This window comes from Oncorhynchus mykiss, chromosome 11 (genome assembly GCF_057628025.1).
Source record: "Oncorhynchus mykiss isolate SJ-2025 chromosome 11, ASM5762802v1, whole genome shotgun sequence".
Lineage (NCBI taxonomy): Eukaryota > Metazoa > Chordata > Actinopteri > Salmoniformes > Salmonidae > Oncorhynchus > Oncorhynchus mykiss.
In genome coordinates, this window is record NC_143032.1 from 17,363,227 (window position 1) to 17,381,452 (window position 18,226).

General features: G+C 45.6%; 1 protein-coding gene across 13 annotated transcripts in view; it reads left to right on the top strand.

Annotated features, from left to right (window-relative positions):
• The window catches only part of mllt10 (MLLT10 histone lysine methyltransferase DOT1L cofactor), an 80,040-nt gene extending 68,472 nt beyond the window's left edge, over positions 1–11,568 (top strand). For 4 of the 13 annotated variants that reach the window (XM_090189621.1, XM_036935077.2, XM_036935079.2 and 1 more), the window contains 9 exons: positions 1,683–1,800; positions 2,485–2,566; positions 7,982–8,172; positions 8,447–8,596; positions 8,697–8,761; positions 8,883–9,154; positions 9,491–9,511; positions 9,586–9,667; positions 9,782–11,568. In XM_090189621.1, coding sequence (XP_090045747.1) covers positions 1,683–1,800; positions 2,485–2,566; positions 7,982–8,172; positions 8,447–8,596; positions 8,697–8,761; positions 8,883–9,154; positions 9,491–9,511; positions 9,586–9,667; positions 9,782–10,072 — 1,272 coding nt within the window. In that variant the 3' untranslated portion in view covers positions 10,073–11,568. The remainder of the gene's footprint in view (positions 1–1,682; positions 1,801–2,484; positions 2,567–7,981; positions 8,173–8,446; positions 8,597–8,696; positions 8,762–8,882; positions 9,155–9,490; positions 9,512–9,585; positions 9,668–9,781) is intronic. The other 9 variants (XM_090189626.1, XM_090189619.1, XM_090189620.1 and 6 more) reach the window with 3 other exon arrangements.
• The last annotated feature ends 6,658 nt before the right edge of the window (positions 11,569–18,226 follow it).

Genomic DNA, 18,226 nt, shown 5'->3' on the forward strand with positions numbered 1-18,226 from the left:
CATTAAGTTTGCAGACGACACAACAGTGGTAGGCCTGATCACCAACAATGACGAGACAGCCTATAGGGAGGAGGAGGTCAGAGACCTGGCCGTGTGGTGCCAGAATAACAACCTATCCCTCAACATAACCAAGACTGAGATGATTGTGGACAGCAAAAGGAGGACCGAGCACGCCCCCATTCTCATTGACGGGGCTATAGTGGAGCAGATTGAGAGCTTCAAGTTCCTCAGTGTCCACATCAACAACAAACTAGAATGGTCCAAACACACCAAGACAGTCGTGAAGAGGGCACGACAAAGCCTATTCCCCCTCAGAAACTAAAAAGATTTGGCATGGGTCCTGAGATCCTCAAAAGGTTCTACAGCTGCAACATTGAGAGCATTGGTTGCATCACTGCCTGGTACGGCAATTGCTCGGCCTCTGACCGCAAGTCAAAGCTGCCTGCCATCCAGGACCTCTACACCAGGCGGTGTCAGAGGAAGGCCCTAACAATTGTCAAAGACCCCAGTCATAGACTCTTCTCTCTACTACCGCATGGCAAGCGGTACCAGAGTGCCAAGTCTAGGACCAAAAGGCTTCTCAACAGTTTTTACCCCTAATCCATAAGACTCCTGAACAGGTAATCAAATGGCTACCCGGACTATTTGAATTGTGTGCCCCGCCCCCCCCCCAACCCCTCTTTTTACGCTGCTGCTACTCTCTGTTTATCATATATGCATAGTCACTTTAACTATACATTCATGTACATACTACCTCAATTGTGCCGACCAACCAGTGCTCCCGCCCATTGGCTAACTAGGCTTTCTGCATTGTCTTTGCAACAACAAAGACATAAAGACATAATGTGCACAACCTGTCACAAAACAGGATTTTCTATGATGTTCAAAAGAAATTCAGTCTCACCCTTAATTTATTTTGTCTGTTCAGAATGGCGTATCCACTCAATGATGCTCCCTGCCTGTCCGAGGCGGGTCCTTTCCTGCCCCGTTTTAGTCGGCATGTGGGCTCCCTTGCTTGCAGTTAACCTCGGTCTCCTCCGGCGCAATCAGCAAGCAGCGTTAGCCATCCCATCCTCGTCGCCAAATTGTGGTAGCAATTCTGTAGGAAAAGAGAGACTGCAGATTCTTTCAAACAACAATTTTATAAGATTTGCAAAAATGAAGCAATCAACCATCACCAAGAATGTTTGAGTTGAAAGCTTAACAGTCGGGTCTCTGCTTTTATAGAAAAATACTTCTTTCTTGTATATGTAGCAGTCAGCAGATCATGTGAAAAAGGTAATTAGTTGTCTGTGCAGATTTAAGATAGATGTCTGAGCCCTCGGGCTATCAACCTCATACTAACTGCATTCACAACAACAAACACTATATTGTACTCCTTTCTGCAAGTTTCCATGCATGTGACCCTCTTTTTAAATATCAAACCCACAGGATGTCACATGCTGCGGTTGCACCCAAACGTCTCTTACCTATACGCCCAGTGTTATGACTAAGTCACACCAAGACAAGTTTAGAAAAGTTAGAAAAACACTAGCATATAACAAGAGACTATTCTTTAAGTGGTAAAACACGGGATATAGCATGACTAATGATGTCATTTTCCACCACAGTCTTCATTTATGTTACCAACTCCATCCAGTCATCCTCCATGTATTGTAACTGAGACTATTTTGTCCCTGCAGGTGAGTGGGTTACCAGGTCCAGTGTTCAACATGGCTCCCTCCCACATGTTTGGAAACCGACTCAACCCTAACTCTGCCATGGCTGCCCTCATTGCACAGTCTCAAGCTTCCCCCGCAGGTTGGCGTGTGTGTGTGTGTGTGTGTGTGTGTGTGTGTGTGTGTGTGTGCTCGCTCACTCGCGTGTGTTTGACCATGAATAGACCACGGTCTACAGAGGGTTCAGAGGTCACAACACCAACTGACCCACTGCTCAGGTTACGTCACACACTCACATGCATACACACATACAGCGCTTAGGGTGAGACTGTGGGTGGTGAAGGTGGTGTACATATGGGGGTAGTGGGAGGAAGGGGAGAACAGTGGGGGAGGAGTGGGATAAATAAAGGGGGAGGGTCAGGAGAAAAGGGGGGAATAAAGTGTTTCCTGGTGTTTCAGTACTGCCTGCAGCCATTGGTCCTCCCTGACCTCTAGGGGTTAACTATATTGTGACTGACCGTGGGTGTGTGTGTTCTTTTGAATGACAGGCTGTTGGTGGAAGAATGGAAAGGGTTAAAAATAAAGGAAAAGAAAAGAGGGGAAGGGTGTCTTAAGTGGAGGCGAGTGCATGCTGGTGTGTGCTTGCGTGTGTCTTTGCACATGTGTTTGTGTGTGCATGTGTGATTTATTACTCTCGTAGAGGAAAATTAAAAGAGACGTCTGGCCTGGAGGGAGAAGAGCGAGATAGCGAGAGAAAGTGTGTGTGTGCAAGAGAGACACACAATCACAGTGTAGTAAGTGTGTTATTTACTGTGTGTGTGTGTAGATCAGGAGGTAGGAGATGGAAACAGCATTGCAGCTCCAGGCTTCTCCAGACGAGCCTCTCCCAAGACCACCCTCTGTCCGCGGTAAGTACACACACATATTTTCTCCCTTTTCCCTACACACACTCCCCCTATTACCAGTGAGCCCTTATTTACATTCCACACAAAAATATCTCTGCCCATCCCCCTCTCTTGAGGGTTTCTCTCCCTCCCACAAACACACTCTGGTTCTGGTCTCTCCCCCCCATGAAGGCGTTTCTATCACTCTCCCCCTGATAAAGGCGTTTCCCTCTCCACCCATAAAGGCGTTTCTATCTCCCCCCCATAAAGGCGTTTCTCTCTCCACCCATAAAGGAGTTTCTATCTCTCCCCCCCATAAAGGCGTTTCTATCTCTCCCCCCCATAAAGGCGTTTCTATACCTCCCCCCCATAAAGGCGTTTCTATATCTCCCCCCCATAAAGGTGTTTCTATATCTCCCCCCCATAAAGGCGTTTCTATCTCTCTCCCCCATAAAGGCGTTTCTATCCCCCCCATAAAGGCGTTTCTATCCCCCCCCCATAAAGGCGTTTCTATCCCCCCCCCCCATAAAGGCGTTTCTATCTCTCCCCCCCATAAAGGCGTTTCTATCTCTCTCCCCCCATAAAGGCGTTTCTATCTCTCTCCCCCATAAAGGCGTTTCTATCTCTCCCCCCCATAAAGGCGTTTCTATCTCTCTCCCCCCATAAAGGCGTTTTTCTTTCCACCCATAAAGGAGTTTCTATCTCTCCCCCCCCATAAAGGCGTTTCTATCTCTCTCCCCCCATAAAGGCGTTTCTATCCCCCCCCCCCCATAAAGGCGTTTCTATCTCTCTCCCCCCATAAAGGCGTTTCTATCTCTCTCCCCCCATAAAGGCGTTTCTATCTCCCCCCCCCATAAAGGCGTTTCTATCTCTCTCCCCCCATAAAGGCGTTTCTATCTCTCCCCCCCATAAAGGCGTTTCTATCTCTCCCCCCCATAAAGGCGTTTCTATCTCTCTCCCCCCATAAAGGCGTTTCTATCTCTCTCCCCCCATAAAGGCGTTTCTATCTCTCCCCCCCCATAAAGGCGTTTCTATCTCTCTCCCCTCATAAAGGCGTTTCCAACTCTCCCCCCCCATAAAGGCGTTTCTATCTCTCCCCCCATAAAGGCGTTTCTATCTCTCCCCCCATAAAGGCGTTTCTATCTCTCTCCCCCCATAAAAGCATTTCTATCTCTCTCCCCCCATAAATTAAATAAATATAAATTTGCAACAAAAAAAATATGTTTTTGCTTTGTTATTAAATCAAATGTTATTTGTCATATGTGCCGAATACAACCTTACAGTGAAATGCTTACTTACGAACCCCTAACCAACAATGCAGTTTTAAAAAATGTGCGTGGGCACCGGTTACTTGAGGTAATATGTACATGTAGGTAGAATTATTAAAATGACTATGCATACAGTGCCTTGCGAAAGTATTCGGCCCCTTTGAACTTTGCGACCTTTTGCCACATTTCAGGCTTCAAACCTAAAGATATAAAACTGTATTTTTTTGTGAAAAATCAACAACAAGTGGGACACAATCATGAAGTGGAACGACATTTATTGGATATTTAAAACTTTTTTAACAAATCAAAAACTGAAAAATTGGGCGTGCAAAATTATTCAGCCCCTTTACTTTCAGTGCAGCAAACTCTCTCCAGAAGTTCAGTGAGGATCTCTGAATGATCCAATGTTGACCTAAATGACTAATGATGATAAATACAATCCACCTGTGTGTAATCAAGTCTCCATATAAATGCACCTGCACTGTGATAGTCTCAGAGGTCCGTTAAAAGCGCAGAGAGCATCATGAAGAACAAGGAACACACCAGGCAGGTCCGAGATACTGTTGTGAAGAAGTTTAAAGCCGGATTTGGATACAAAAAGATTTCCCAAGCTTTAAACATCCCAAGGAGCACTGTGCAAGCGATAATATTGAAATGGAAGGAGTATCAGACCACTGCAAATCTACCAAGACCTGGCCGTCCCTCTAAACTTTCAGCTCATACAAGGAGAAGACTGATCAGAGATGCAGCCAAGAGGCCCATGATCACTCTGGATGAACTGCAGAGATCTACAGCTGAGGTGGGAGACTCTGTCCATAGGACAACAATCAGTCGTATATTGCACAAATATGGCCTTTATGGAAGAGTGGCAAGAAGAAAGCCATTTCTTAAAGATATCCATAAAAAATGTTGTTTAAAGTTTGCCACAAGCCACCTGGGAGACACACCAAACATGTGGAAGAAGGTGCTCTGGTCAGATGAAACCAAAATTGAACTTTTTGGCAACAATGCAAAACGTTATGTTTGGTGTAAAAGCAACACAGCTCATCACCCTGAACACACCATCCACACTGTCAAACATGGGGGTGGCAGCATCATGGTTTGGGCCTGCTTTTCTTCAGCAGGGACAGGGAAGATGGTTAAAATTGATGGGAAGATGGATGGAGCCAAATACAGGACCATTCTGGAAGAAAACCTGATGGAGTCTGCAAAAGACCTGAGACTGGGACGGAGATTTGTCTTCCAACAAGACAATGATCCAAAACATAAAGCAAAATCTACAATGGAATGGTTCAAAAATAAACATATCCAGGTGTTAGAATGGCCAAGTCAAAGTCCAGACCTGAATCCAATCGAGAATCTGTGGAAAGAACTGAAAACTGCTGTTCACAAATGCTCTCCATCCAACCTCACTGAGCTCGAGCTGTTTTGCAAGGAGGAATGGGAAAAAATGTCAGTCTCTCGATGTGCAAAACTGATAGAGACATACCCCAAGCGACTCACAGCTGTAATCGCAGCAAAATATTAACTTAAGGGGGCTGAATAATTTTGCACGCCCAATTTTTCAGTTTTTTATTTGTTTAAAAAGTTTGAAATATCCAATAAATGTCGTTCCACTTCATGATTGTGTCCCACTTGTTGTTGATTCTTCATTAAAAAATACAGTTTTATATCTTTATGTTTGAAGCCTGAAATTTGGCAAAAGGTCGCAAAGTTCAAGGGGGCCGAATACTTTCGCAAGGCACTGTAGATGGTAAAAACAGTGAGTAGCAGCAGTGTACAAGAGGGGGAGAGGAACAATGGGGTATTGTGTGTAGATTGATGATAATTTTTTATTTAACCTTTATTTAAGTAGGCAAGTCAGTTAAGAACAAATTCTTATTTACGATGACAGCCTAGGAACAGTGGGTTAACTGTCTTATTCAGGATCAGAACGACAGATTTGTACCTTGTCAGCTGCCCCCAGAATAAGGCTGTAACGTAACAAAATGTGGAAAGGTCCAGGGGTTTGAATACTTTCAGAATACACTGTAAATAGAAAGTACTATGTATAACTGCATAATGGAATCTGCTCTCTGTATAAGAGATATTTTTTTTAAAATATGAAAACACAGGATCTGGTCAGAGTGCACTACATGACCATAAGTATGTGGATAGCAGGCGATTCCAGGCTGTATCACAACCGGACATGATTGGGAGTCCCATAGAGCGATGCACAATTGGCCCAGCGTCGTCCGGGTTAGGGTCTGGCCCGGGGTTGGCCATCATTGTAGCCTAGTGATTAGATATTTGGACAAGTAACCGAAAGGTTGCAAGATCGAATCCCCGAGCTGACAAGATAAAATCGTTCTGCCCCTGAACAAGACAGTTAACCCACTGTTCCTAGGCCGTCATTGAAAATAAGAATTTGTTCTTAACTGACTTGCCTAGTTAAATAAAGGTTCAATCAAATCAAATTAAAACATCGCAAAGGTGTTTGATGGGGTTGAGGTCATGGCTCTGTGCAGAACAGTCGAGTTCTTCCACACCGATCTCGACAAACCATTTCTGTATGGACCTGGCTTTCTGCACGGGGCATTGTCATGCTGAAACAGGAAAGGGCCTTCCCCGAATTGTTGCCACAAAGTTGGAACCACAGAATCGTGTAGAATGTCATTGTATGCTGTAGCATTAAGATTTCCCTTCACTGGAACTAATGGGCCTATGAACCATGAAAAACCGCTCCAGACCATTACATTATTCCTCCTCCACCAAACTTTACTATTTGCACTATGCATTTGGGCAGGTAGTGTTCCTTTGCCTTTCGCCAAACCCTAATGTGTCCGTCAAACTGCCAGATGGTGAAGCGTGATTCATCACTCCAGAGAACACGTTTCCACTGCTCCGGAGTCCAATGGCGCCGATCTTTACGCCACTCTAGCCGACGCTTGGCATTGCGCATTGTGATCTTAGGCTTGTGTGCGGCAGCTCGGCCATGGAAACCCATTGCATGAAGTTCCCGATGAACAGTTCTTGTGCAGACGTTGCTTCCAGAGGTAGTTTGGAACTTGGTAGTGAGTGTTGCAACCGAGGATAGACTATTTGTATGTGCTTCAGCACTCAGCGGTCCTGTTCTGTGATCTTGTGTGGCCTACCACTTCGCGGCTGAGCCGTTGTTGCTCCTAGATGTTTCCACTTCACAATAATAGCACTTACAGTTGACCAGGGCAGCTCTAGCAGGGCAGAAATGTGATAAACTGACGTTTTGGAAAGGTGGCATCCTATGACAGACCCACGTTGAAAGTCACTGAGCGCTTCAGTAAGGCCATTATACTGCCAATATTGTCTAAGAAGATTGCATGGCTGTATGCTTGATTTTATACACCTGTTTGCAAACGGGTGAGGCTGAATCCACAAATTTTAAAGGGGTGTCTATATATAGTGTGTTGGCTTTATTCAGTGGCTAAATATTTTTCTTAACCAATAGGAGGACTCTGTATGATGTGGTTCTTTAGCGTCTTATGTGGAGAGTGGCTTCACTCCTGCTTTGTATTCACTTGTGTGTTGTTGTCTTGACGTCACTTTTCCGAACGCTGTTCCGGCATGGCTTCTTCAGTCAGATTCATATTAATTATAAAAATGCAAATGAAAAGTGAAATGTCATGTTGGTACTTTTATTTGAAAGGATGAAGCAAATCAGAATATTTAAAAGCAACCTAATAATATAATATTTCTTTTAAGAAGAAAAAGCTTTCCTTCAGTTTGCTCCAAAAGGGAGAAAATATTTGCTAATTGAACTTTTCCAATAAGTGGTTTGTGTGTGTGTGTGTGTGTGTGTGTGTGTGTGTGTGTGTGTGTGTGTGTGTGCCAACGAGAAGTCCGATGGAATGGGAAAAAGACTCTCCCTCTGTTTGTTTATTATTCCAGAACCGTGAAGTTCTCTCCTGACTCTTTTTCCTCCCTATCTTCTGTCTCTCTTTCACTCATCAGTGTCTCAACTCACACAGAGTGATTTACTGCACCATGGGTGCCCACCACACACACCTCTCTCTCTCTCTCTCTCTCTCTCTCATTTTCATTAGCTCACTTAAGGACAAATTGCTTTGACATTCTCCATGTTTGTTTGATGCTATGTTTGGTTGTTAATATCCTTTTTCTTCTCTCTCACCCATCCATCCCGCTCTCCCTCCAGTTCTCCTCTAGGTGGGCTGCAGATCCGGTATGACCCAGGAGGGTCGTTGGGGTCAGGTTTGGGGGGGCTAGGGTCAGGTCAGGGAGGGGGAGACACAGTACCCCCGGTGGCCACCTCTATAGAACAGCTGCTGGAGAGACAGTGGAGTGATGGACAACAGTTCCTACTGCAGCAGGGAGCACAGGGAGATGGTGAGCACACACACCTACATTACTTTTTTCATCAAATCTAATCTACTCACCTATCATTGCATTGTTTGGATAATTCAATTTGATTGGTTTAATTTAGTTTCCTCTCTCTCTCTCTCTCGCTTCTCTCCTCTCTCTCTGCCTGTCTTTGACTCTCGCTTCTCTCCTCTCTCTCTGCCTGTCTTTGACTCTCGCTTCTCTCCTCTCTCTCTCTCTCTCTCCATCTCTCTCTCTCTTTCTCTCTGTCTCTCTCTTTCTCGGTCTCTTTGTGTGGTAGTGTTGGGGATGTTGAAGTCCCTCCACCAGCTGCAGCAGGAGAACAGGCGTCTAGAGGACCAGATTAAAACTCTGACCATGAAGAAAGAGCGACTGCAGCTCCTGTCAGCTCAGCTGTCTGTGCCTTTCACCCCTACTACTGCTGCCCAAGGTACACACACACAGCCCTATTACTGCCTCACCTCACCCTAACAAACACTCGTACAAACTGTCACTCTCATTGCCTGCCTGTGTGATGTTGTGTGTTTCAGATGTGAAGAGTGACTCCTCTCTACCCATACCTGCTCAGGTAAGGCAGTTGAAGCTCCAGCACATAGTGAGTGAACCCAGCTAGCACACTAGTTGTTATGCTGTCATTACATAGAGCTTTTGGAATGGTAAGAGATTGCATAGGAGATATTGGTTAACAAAGCTCTCTCTCTCTCTCTCTCTCTCAGGATAGCGTGTCATGTGGTCGTAGTAGTGGTGGATCTACCTCTTCTCTGTCCACCCCCCCATCCGTCTCTCACAGCCCCCCCCAGCCGCATCAGCTCAACGGGGTTGCCATGGGAACCATGATGCTGGGAGGTGGAGCCGGGCCAGGGATGGGGGGGATAGTGGGGGTTTTGAACGGAGTCATACAGACCACCTCCAGCCCTCACACATACACACATACCTCTGCACCAGGCACCAGCGCCGCTCTGCCCATCTCCAGCTCCATTAACAACAGGTAGGTACACTACATCTGGCTGCCTGGTAGTCTGCCTTTCTGGTGACCTGGTAGTCTGCCTTTCTGGTGACCTGGTAGTCTGCCTTTCTGACTACCCGGTAGTCTGCATTTCTGGCGACCTGGTAGTCTGCCTGCCTGGCTACCTGGTAGTCTGCATTTCTGGCTACCTGGTAGTCTGCCTGCCTGGCTACCTGGTAGTCTGCCTGCCTGGCTACCTGGTAGTCTGCCTGCCTGGCTACCTGTCCTTCCATTCATTGAAATGTCTGTCTGTTTTTGGCTTTGAAATTGATTCCCTTATATTTTCTCCCTTCCTGCTTTCCTATTGGATTACTGCAGCTCAGTTACTGCTAAAAGCAGGTGAGTGTGTGTGTGCGTGTGTGTGTGTGCGTGGTTTTCTAACTGTGTGTGTGTATGTCTTTGTGTGTTTTTAGGTTGGGTGCCTTGTCTGAACAGCAGAGGCTCTTACTGCACCAGCACCAACTACAGCAGCTACTCTCTTCACAGCCCTCTGCGGTAAACACACACACCTAGCACCACTATACTAAACACAGCAGGCTTATTTATCAGCGTTCCAAAGTCACATGATTATCTCTTTCCTGCTCTCCCTCCCCCCCTCCCTCCCTCTAGGAACAGCAGCAGGTGTTGTTTTACCAGTTGATGCAGCAACAACAGGACCTCCACCAACTTCAATCTCTCTCCACCTCCTCCCAGCTTCCCTCCATCCCTCTCTCTTCCACTCAGCTGCCCATCACCTCCCTCCTTTCCTCCTCCCACGTCCACGGCCAGGGCACCATCACCGCCAACCCCTTCCTGGCACTGCACACACACTCACACCCCGATACACACACACACGCCACTGCACAGAAACCCCGGCTGGCTGAAAAGGCTGTGGGCCTCACTGGACAGGAGAAGACCTGACCCACAAAACAGCTCTCTCGCTTTTTCTGTTGCGCATTCTCTTTTTCTCTCTCTCCTCTATCCATCTCTCTCTCTATCCATCTCTCTATCTCTCAGGGGTCTCCACCATCATATGAACTCTGATCAGTGCTGTGCTTTCAGCACACAAGCTAGCCCACATAGAACTACAATTTCTACAAATATCAGGACACTAACACAGCTGACTGATGACTCATAGCTCTGCTGGAGAGATGAGGTCTGGGAACTATGACATTGTACAGTTTTAGGAGAGGCAGGAGTCCTGCACTGGACATGTAACTGCTGTTACCTCTGTCTGTCTGAGCATAAGACCTAACCAGCATAAGACCTAACCAGAGACCACTCTCTAATGTAAGACTGACTGACCGCTCAGCTATGGAAGCCTTGCTATTACTGTCTTTTTCTGCTCTACCTACTTCACACACCAGCCTATCAGGGCCCGCAACCTTCAGCATCGGCCAATAGGAATCCACAACAGTCAGGATTGGCAAGTCAGGGTCCATTCCCCAAGTGCCTAAGGCTGAGGGGGAGGGTTACTCATGCTACTCGACCTGTCAGTCATCCATTCTCACCATATTACTGGCTGTCAAGCTGCGTTGACCAGGCAAAAGATCATGCAACACATTCTGAAAGGCTGGAAACCAGGAAATGTATTTTGCTGGGTTCACAAAATACCGAAACCAACTTTATGAATTCTGTTTTTATTTATTTAGCATTTCTTTATGTTATAATGGGTGCAAGATGCTATATTTTAAAAGTACCCACTGTTCTTCAAGAATTTGTTTTATACTGCTGTTTAAAATTTTTCACATCTTGCTGTAAACATTTTTGATGGGAAAAAAAGTTGTGTATTGAGAAAGATTGAACTACTGGCGAATGGAGGTGGTTTGTGGTGGTGATGGTGTACATAGCTGTTATTGTCAGAAGAGGTGTGGGTTCAATGCCACAGTTTTGACTTTGTGTAAATAAATATATATTTTTCATTGCCTGTGGGGTGTAAATAAGTGATTGTGATTGGCAGTGTTGGTGTAAAGGATAGCCAATGAAGCCTAATTTTGTGTGTGTAAATCTTAGGACCAGACTACAGGCGATGGTGACTGGACACAAAGTATTAATTTATTTTTATATGTGCAGGGACATTGTTTTGTTGTTTTGTTTGTTTTGCACCGTCATTTTATACTCCACCTCTGGGCACCATGTTTCCATCTGTGTTCACTTTTGTTTAGATCAATTTTGTACAACTGAAAAATCATACCCTCCTCAAATGTTTGTATTTCAAAACACCAAAATAATTCAATGTTCTGGATAAATAAAGAGACCGACTGATGGTAAAAAGACGAGGAGTCAGCGTAGCCAGTGGGACAACATTATTGGAGTGAGAAGATGGTTAAAGCTTGATTAACAGCTCTGTTTAAGTGCTTTTTGTCAACAGCATTTTTCCACTTTGGTTGAATAAAGAACAGATCTACCTCCTCTAAGCCTGCTGTCTAATAGCATGTTTCTCTTTGTTTCTCCTCTTTACCTCCATCTCTGGACAGATGAAAAGATGACACTGACTCTCTCACTATATCGTTAGCCGTCTTCTCTCGCTCTATTGTTTAATAGTTTCTGCGTGCTCATTTTATAGTGGTCCAGGGTCCCTTGCCCCAGCACACACACACACACACACAGTGCTCCTCTGTCCCTGATGTCTTCCTGCTGCCTAGCAGCGTGGGGGTGTGTGTACAATTCCCCTACATCTGCTTCTGCTCGTGGAAATTAAAAGCTCACTTTCCCCTCATCTCAGCCCCCCAGCAACTCTTAAACCCCCCTCTTCCGCCCACCCTCTATCAGCCCTGTCACTCAAGTCCAGGCTGTTTAAACATGCCCCCTCCCTACCTCCTTGTCTACCACTTTCATTCTCTCCCCCCCTGTCTTCTCGACATCACCCCTTTCTCCTCTCCTCCCTCTCGTTCAATTAATTCACAGCATTCCCGTTCAGGAGTGGGAGCAGAGCTGGCGTCCATCATTGATAACCTCCCAGCAGCCACTGCTTCCTGGGGGGGGGGGGTGAATGTAACATCCGAGGGAGGACAACCATGCTGGCCAACGAGATGCCTGATCAAAAGTCAAACACTAAGCTCCAGAACATCAGGGTTGAGGGTTCACACACAATTTAGCTTTTTAGTCCAGGAGGAGGCTTATCTGGGCCCGGGGAACTCCCCAAATGTCCAGATGAAGAGCTTAAAAGAAGTCCTAAGTAATAACAATTAAACATGCATTTAGTAATTCATTTAAACAACAGTTATTCAAATGAAACATTAATTTAGCCATTCAAATGAATCATATAATTACCAGTTAGAATAACTTGAGTGCGGCGGAAAACCATTAGCAGCTGTAGTTTGGATTAAATCATTATGGGATGGGAGTCGATAGGGGGATGATCCACTGAAAACTGCCTGGCCAAGATTCCTGTTCAGAATAGAACCAGATCACTCTGACAGAGGTGTTTAGGGCCAGGAACAGAGAGACGGAGGAGGGGATAGCGGGAAAAAGGAGAGCTGAAGAGAGGAAAGCACTGAAGCAGCTGACGGGATTCCCATGGAATGTTGCCGGCATCAGGCGTGTGTGTATAGGCTACCCCCCACAGGTTCCTCTCCTGTAGGATAATGGCCCTGAGGAGAAGCAGCAGGATTCTCCCTCATCCCTCTTCACACACAGACAGTCTATTCTTCTGCTGACTGACAATCCTCTGCCTATCCCCCCATCCCACCCCTCTCCATACTCCTCTCTTCCTATAAAGTTGAAGTCAGAAGTTTACATACACTCAGGTTGGAGTCATTAAAACTTGTTTTTCTTATTTTATTTAAATGTTACCCCCTTTTTCGTGGTATCCAATTGTTAGTAATTACTATCTTGTCTCATCGCAACAACTCCCGTACGGGCTCGGGAGAGACGAAGGTCGAAAGCCGTGCGTCCTCTGAAACACAACCCAACCAAGCCGCACTGTTTCTTAACACAGCGCGCATCCAACCTGGAAGCCAGCCGCACCAATGTGTCAGAGGAAACACTGTGCGACCTTGGTTAGCGTGCACTGCGCCCGGCCCGCCACAGGATTCGCTGGTGCGCAATGACACAAGGATATCCCTACCGGCCAAACCCTCCCTAACCCAGACGACGCTAGGCCAATTGCGCTGCGATGTAGTGCCCTCGACCACTGCGCCACCCGGGAGGCCCATAAAAGGCCCACTCGTTTTTCAACCACTCCACAAATTTCTTGTTAACAAACTATAGTCTTGGCAAGTCGGTTAGGACATCTATTTTGTGCATGAAACAAGTAATGTTTCCAACAATTGTTTACAGACAGATTATTTCACTTAGAATTTCACTTAATCCAGTAGGTCAGAAGTTTACATGCACTAAGTTGACTGTGCCTTTAAACAGCTTGGAAAATTCCAGAAAATTATGTCATGGCTTTAGAAGCTTCTGATAGGCTAATTGACATAATTTGAGTCAATTAGAGGTGTACATGTGGATGTATTTCAAGGCCTACCTTCAAACTCAGTGTCTCTTTGCTTGAAATCATGGGAAAATAAAAATAAATAAAAATTGCAGACCACAAGTCTGGTTCATCCTTGGGAGCAGTTTCCAAATGCCTGAAGGTACCACGTTCATCTGTACAAACAATAGTACGCAAGTATAAACACCATGGGACCAAGCAGCAGTCCGGCTCCGGAAGGAGACGCTCCAAAACAGCCATAAAAAAAGCCAGACTACAGTTTGCAACTGCATATGGGGACAAAGATCTTACTTTTTGGAGAAATGTCCTCTGATCTGATGAAACAAAAATAGAACTGTTTGGCCATAATGACCATCCTTGTTTGAAGGAAAAAGGGCGAGGCTTGCAAGCCGAAGAACACCATCCCAACCATGAAGAACGTGGGTGGCAGCATCATGTTGTGGGGGTGCTTTGCTGCAGGAGGGACTGGTACACTTCACAAAATAGATGGCATCATGACGGAGGAAAATTATGTGGATATATTGAAGCAAGACATCAGTCAGGAAGTTAAAGCTTGGTTGCAAATAGGTCTTCCAAATGGACAATGACCTCAAGCATACTTCCAAAGTTGTGGCAAAATGGCTTAAGGACAAATTCAAGATATTGGAGTGGCCATCACAAAGCCCTGAAAATTTGTGGGCAGAACTGAAAAGGTGTGTGCGAGCAAGGAGGCCTACAAACCTGACTCAGTTACACCAGCTCTGTCAAGAGGAATGGGCCAAAATTTGCCCAACCTTTATTGTGGGAAGCTTGTGGAAGGCTACCCGAAACATTTGCCCCAAGTTAAACAATTTAAATGCAATGCTACCAAATACTAATTGAGTATGTAAACTTCTAAAAGCTGAAATAAATAATTATCTCTATTATTCTGACATTTCACATTCTTAAAATAAAGTGGTGATCCTAACTGACCTAAAACAGGGAATGTTTACTAGGATTAAATGTCAGGCATTGTGAAAAACTGAGTTTAAATGTATTTGGCTAAGGTGTATGTCAACGTCCGACTTCAACTGTAACTAAATACTTGTAATTTTAGAATTTGTTGAAATATTTAGGAAATTATCACTCAAAACCTCATGATGGATGTGCCTTCAATTATTGAACTTTCTTATTGGACAAATAACATTTTACATTTTACAAACACTAAATCTAATGATGTAAACTCCATTATAATAGGCCTATTTTAAATATCTTAGTGAAAACAAATATTTCAACTTCGATATTTTTACTGGCAATAGTCTTAAACACATCCACGGTAAATTATGCATTCAGGCTGGATTAGTTGGATTTCTAAATAGGATTTTTTTTCAGAGTGCAACTTCTAAATTTAACGTGAAATAAACACATACATTTCAGAACAAAATGTCTGGTTAATTGTAAGGCTCTGTGGGCTACTTTAAATCACAGTTTAGTAGTGTGTTGTGCGGTTTTCTATTTGTCAGCGGGGTGGAGTTGATCTTTCAACCGAGCGAGGTGCAGCAGACCTGCGGTTATAGCCCACAATCCGAACCGTTGACTTCGGCTCCAACATTGAAAGCGAGAAACTGAAGACCGATCACTGTTAGTCAGTCTGGGTCTAAATTGCCTCACAGTTTAAAACAGAGTTGCACTTTAAACAAGGAACATATATTCTAAAAACACTAGGTTTGTTTTATTTCTGCTATTCCACATCGTAATGAGGAAATACAGGCAACGCAGTAAGCACAAACGTGAGCAGCAGCACTGTAGAAGCAGGTTAGGTACGTCTCTAGACAGAGTTAGCCAACTCTACACGCATCTATTTATAGGCCTTTTCATTTTCATGAACTGTATCTACTTTGACTCTGAGCACTCTGACGAGATTATATTAGGTTACTTATTTTGTAATGCTTTCACGTTTAGTTAAGGCCTACTGCAGTCCAGAGCCCTTTATTGTAGAAGGCTCTACTGTAGTCTATCAACTGATGAAGATTTCAAATCATATTCAAAGGGAGGGTTCAGCTGAATTACAAATGTAGATATTTCTTTCCTTACCTTGAAGTCAGTCTATGGACAACGGAGACTGAAATCCATGCTTTGGTTTTGTAGGCCCTACCATAGTACTTCCTAACCAAAAACCAATGCAAGTCAATGTTAGCAATAGCATGCTTTTAAATTCTCCCCTGCAAGGATCAACATGAATTGATTAATCAATTGATTACTGTGATTGGTGGATAAATAGAACGTATCACATTATGAAGTCAATGTAGGCTGCATGGGTGAATGGGTCTGTTTACTGGGTCTGGTCGGGCTGTGTTTCTCGGTTCAGGGTCAGGATGAAAGATGGACGTTCATGACCCAGACACCCTAGGATGGCAGATATTAATGTAATCCTGCATGGTTATGATGAATGTGACAGGATATAGATCTGAGATCATCAGGTAAAAATAGACACGTCATTGGCTCATTACTGGACTCATAATAATGAATAATATAACCTAGTCCAGGAAGGGCCTGAGTCGTTCCTATAAGGCTATGTTAAATAATTCCAGCTGTAACGGATGTCAGGGGGATAGGATTTAAATTGGCTGTAATCTCCAGACACGAGGAGGGCCATCCATTTTAGTCAGGCACCCGCAGGCTGCACCAAGCACACAGAGACCCATTCACCTGCAGAAGCTCATTTATTATGGAGATGCAGGGAGGCCCTGTGTGTGTGTTTTGGGTTTCACTATCCTTATGGGGACCTGAATTCATCACAAGGATAGTAAAACAAGGAAAACAAATTTTTCCGGTCCCCACAATGACAAAAGGTCATTTTAGGGTTTAGGGGTAGTGGTTAGGAAAAACAGTATTTTAAATGGGAGTCAATTGTTTGGTCCCCACAAGGATAGTAAAACAAATGTGTGTGTGTGTGTGAGAGAGAGAGAGAGAGAGACAGAGAGAGAGAGAGAGAGAGAGAGGGAGTACAGATGTGTGAATAGATTTTGTGCATAAATGCAATTTTCCATGTTTATTTTGCAGCCTACAATCTAGGCCTTGTTACACCCCCTCTCTTCTCTCTGATCCCTCCCCCATCCCCTCCACCTATCACCAGGCTCAGTTCCACCTCAAGGGTGGGGAAAGGCAGCACTACATGACGTCCAGTGACCCCCAACACATACACACAAATGCACAGAAAGAGAGAGATAGATACTGAGAGCACAGAGCTGAGAGTGGAATGTAGTCAAAAACGGGGGAGGATCAAAAGAAAGGAAGGACATGAGGGAGAAAGAAAGGACATGAGGGAGAGAGAGAGAGGAGGGAGAACGAGAGAGAGGAGGGAGAACGAGAGAGAGGAGGGAGAACGAGAGAGAGGAGGGAGAATGAGACAGGAGGGAGAACGAGAGAGAGGAGGGAGAACGAGAGAGAGAGGAGGGAGAACGAGAGAGAGGAGGGAGAGAGAGAGGAGGGAGAACGAGAGAGAGAGGAGGGAGAACGAGAGAGAGAGAGGAGGGAGAACGAGAGAGAGAGAGGAGGGAGAATGAGAGAGAGGAGGGAGAACGAGAGAGAGGAGGGAGAATGAGACAGGAGGGAGAACGAGAGAGAGGAGGGAGAACGAGAGAGAGGAGGGAGAGAGAGAGGGGATGGAGAACGAGAGAGAGGAGGAAGAGAGAGAGGAGGGAGAACGAGAGGAGGGAGAACGAGAGGAGGGAGAACGAGAGAGAGGAGGGAGAGAGAGAGGAGGGAGAACGAGAGAGAGGAGGGAGAACGAGAGAGAGCAGGGAGAGAGAGAGAGAGGAGGGAGAGAGAGAGAGGAGGGAGAGAGAGAGAGGAGGGAGAACGAGAGAGAGGAGGGAGAACGATAGAGGAGGAAGAGAGAGAGGAGGGAGAGAGATAGAGAGGAGGGAGAACGATAGAGCGGAGGGAGAACGAGAGAGAGGAGAGAGAGAGAGAGAGGAGGGAGAGAGCGAGAGGAGGGAGAGAGCGAGAGGAGGGAGAATGAGAGAGAGGAGGGAGAGAGAGAGAGGAGGGAGAGAAAGAGAGGAGGGAGAACGAGAGAGAGGAGGGAGAACGAGAGAGAGGAGGGAGAACGATAGAGGAGGGAGAGAGAGAGAGGAGGGAGAATGAGAGAGAGGAGGGAGAGAGAGAGGAGGGAGAGAGAGAGGAGGGAGAGAGAGAGAGGAGGGAGAACGAGAGAGAGGAGGGAGAGAGAGAGGAGGGAGAACGAGAGATAGGAGGGAGAACGATAGAGGAGGGAGAATGAGAGAGAGGAGGGAGAGAGAGAGAGGAGGGAGAGAGAGAGAGGAGGAAGAACGATAGAGGAGGGAGAACGCGAGAGAGGAGGGAGAGAGAGAGAGGAGGGAGAGAGAGAGGAGGGAGAACGATAGAGGAGGGAGAACGAGACAGGAGGGAGAGAGCGAGAGGAGGGAGAACGAGAGAGTGGGGACAGCGAGAGCAGGTGTGTGTGTCTTTAAAGACATTAGTTATTCTAATTAACTCTTTCTAACTTCCGTATTCAGGAATTCAGGCTGCCCTTTCTGTATTCCAATGTATCGCTGTCCTTGATGAGTCAGCCCTTCCAACAGTGTGGTTGTGTCACGTTGGTCCTTGACATCTGTTAGCATACAGAAGACAAGCGCTACGTTAGAGAAACACTC